This window comes from Palaemon carinicauda, chromosome 20 (assembly GCF_036898095.1).
Source record: "Palaemon carinicauda isolate YSFRI2023 chromosome 20, ASM3689809v2, whole genome shotgun sequence".
Lineage (NCBI taxonomy): Eukaryota > Metazoa > Arthropoda > Malacostraca > Decapoda > Palaemonidae > Palaemon > Palaemon carinicauda.
The window spans coordinates 70,167,128-70,169,799 of record NC_090744.1 but is presented as its reverse complement, the minus strand read 5'-3'; the positions used below and the strand labels follow the sequence as shown (position 1 = coordinate 70,169,799).

The window sequence follows — 2,672 nt, the reverse complement described above, 5'->3', positions numbered from 1 at the left end:
GATGATGTGTTAAAAAGAGAGAAAGCTAGAGAAGCGAGTGAGTTGTTGAGTGAATTGAAAGCGGTGAGCGACATCACCTTTCCAAGAACGATAGGTAAGAAAGTTTTAGAACTCCATGTATTCACCGAGGCCAGCAGTAAGGCATACGGCGCAGTGGCATATACTAGGGACAACTGCGATCAGGTAAGCCTAATAACTAGTAAAATGAAGATCACTCCGAGGGGGATGAGCAAATTGAAAATTCCCAAGCTAGAACTGTTAGCATTGTTGTTAGGCTGCAGATTAGCTAAGACACTCAAAGAGCTGATAGAGCCACGAGAGATAGTCATGTGGACTGACAGTAAGGTCACGTTGGCATGGGTAGCATCTCCCGATGCCAAGGACCACAAGAACATCTTTATATCTAACCAAGTGGCGGAGATTGTTTTTCTTCAGCAGGTTTGCCGTTTCAGTTTGAACCATGTCCCAAGTAAACAGAATCCTGCTGATGTCCTGTCCAGAGGTGCAACGACACAACAACTGCTAGATAACTCCCTTTGGAGGAACGGTCCAGAATTCCTCAGGACCACGGGAAAGCCTGTTCCTTACAAGGAGGACGATCCAACCCATGAAAACACCGTAGTGGCGGCGGTACAAGAACTGAGGGAGGAAATGAGTCCTGTCCCACCAGGAGAGATATGGGAAATTCTACAGAGGGAAGTAGAATTCCAATTCTTGTTGAGAGTTACTAGGGTAATCAAAAGGTTTACCAGAATAAAACGGCATCCGTTCAGTATTGTTGTCCAACTAGAGCAAAAATATTATTTGCCTACAGTTTGTGCTTACTTAGAGGGCGGATTCAGACCCCCTCGTGAAGTTGCCAATTTTGTCAGACAATCGAATCTATTATTAATAGATAGCCTAATTTGTACTAGTGGACGAGTGTCCAAAGTAGAAGAAACTAATCATTTAATTCTCTTGCCAGCCAAAGGGCACTTAGTTAGGATTTATCTAAGATATTTACACCGTTTGCACTTACATTGTGGTGTGATTACACTAATGGGTATCTTTCGACAGAAATGCTGGGTGGCGGGCCTACGTTCCATTGCGAAGCGGACCGTGCGACAATGTCCAGAATGCGTGCTAGCCTTCCAGCCCCTGTTGAGACAGCCACCACCACCACCCCTACCGAAGGAGAGGATTACCCTAACGAAGCCCTTTACAGCAGTCGCAGTGGACCACACAGCGGCCATACAGACTGAAACGCGGCCAGGCTACATACTGATCGTGACATGCATGGCCAGCAGGGCCGTGTACCTCGATTTCTGCCCCTCCCTGGAAGCAGAAGAATTCGTCGTAGCCCTAAGACAATTTTGCGCCACCCATGGTGCCCCGTCACTCATCACGTCTGATAATCATCAAACGTTCAAGACTGCCAGTAACCTCCTTCAGGGACTCTATGAAGAGGATGAAGTCCAGCAGTTCCTGAGGAGAAGGGGCATACACTGGCGCTTTCAGATGCCCGGTGCACCTTGGAAAGGTGGGTTCTTCGAGCGCCTGATCGGAGTGACGAAACGTACCCTCCAGATAGCCCTCGGAAAGAAGTACCTACCGGACACCCACGTAATAACCCTTGTGAAAGAAGCAGAGGCAGTGGTGAATAATCGGCCTCTTATGTATAGCGGCGACAAGTGCGAGGATGAAGTCCTCACCCCCTCCCATTTGCTGAGAGGACACCCAGTCCACCTCACGGCACCGATCTTGCCAGAAGACCACCTCAACGCAACCTTCACCTCCCAGAGGCTACGTGATTGCTACATGAAGCTGACAGACTCTTTGAAAGCCTTCCGAGAGAGGTGGAGAAAGGAATATCTGAGTGCCCTGAGAGCCCGACACGACTGTCGGTCTGGGGAACCCTCCAAGCTGCACCCTAGAGACGTCGTGCTGGTCAAGCAAGAAATTCAAAAAAGAGCTACGTGGCCCCTTGGACGTGTCGTGGAGACATATCCTGACGACGACGGAGTCGTGCGTTCGGCCAAAGTGTTATTCGAAGGTGTCGAATCCCTGCGAGCTATTAGCCACCTGGTTCCCCAGGAAATTGCCCCCTCTGAGGATGGTGTTGGAGAAGACGACGACGACGACGGAGAAGAGGGTGCGTACAGTTTGCCAGCAGGAATGCCGGGGATCGTTGAGACGTCTGGGGACAACCAAGAAATGGCTCAGGCTACGACATCTCAACAACCAGCTACAGAAACCTTCGATAACGACGCTAATAGTGAGAACAATACGGTTAGTGAGGCAAGTGAAAGTGAAACAGGATCGAAGCAGACGGACGCACAAGGACGTTCTGCGCGCCCATTGAGAAAGGCCGCCGCGAAGCAGCGAGAACTGTTGGACCGTCTGCTTAGGAGTGACGATATATAATGCATAGCTGCAAACAGTAAGTGAGAAAGGGAGTGCCCCATCTGGTAGGTAGGGAGGGTGAAAAGAAGAGAGTGTAGGTGTGCATGAATCCACAGAGGTTGGAAGTGCGTTGGGTGTGGAGAACGGGGACGGGATGGTCTCTCGTACTTACCAACCGAGCGTTGTACAGAACCAGGCCCCTCCCTCTTGTTCCCCCTAAGGTAATTGCCTATGTGTGGCAGTGTGAGAAGAGTGATTCTATTAATGTGATTAAGGGCAGATTGCCTTAT

At 49.8% G+C, this 2,672-nt stretch overlaps 1 protein-coding gene across 1 annotated transcript; it reads left to right on the top strand.

Moving 5' to 3' along the window:
* The first annotated feature begins 204 nt into the window (after positions 1-204).
* On the top strand, positions 205-2,403 carry LOC137659873 (uncharacterized). Its single transcript, XM_068394653.1, has 3 exons — positions 205-732; positions 1,150-1,786; positions 1,952-2,403. The coding sequence occupies exons 1-3, from the start codon at positions 205-207 to the stop codon at positions 2,401-2,403; spliced, it is 1,617 nt and encodes a 538-aa protein (XP_068250754.1).
* Positions 2,404-2,672: the final 269 nt, after the last annotated feature.

Coding starts and splice junctions, on each gene's coding strand:
- LOC137659873 (XM_068394653.1), top strand. CDS start 205: ATGAAGATCACTCCGAGGGGGATGAGCAAATTGAAAATTCCCAAGCTA. Junction 733..1,149: donor TCTTGTTGAGAGTTACTAGG/GTAATCAAAAGG, acceptor CTGTTGAGACAG/CCACCACCACCACCCCTACC. Junction 1,787..1,951: donor CTTCACCTCCCAGAGGCTAC/GTGATTGCTACA, acceptor TTCAAAAAAGAG/CTACGTGGCCCCTTGGACGT.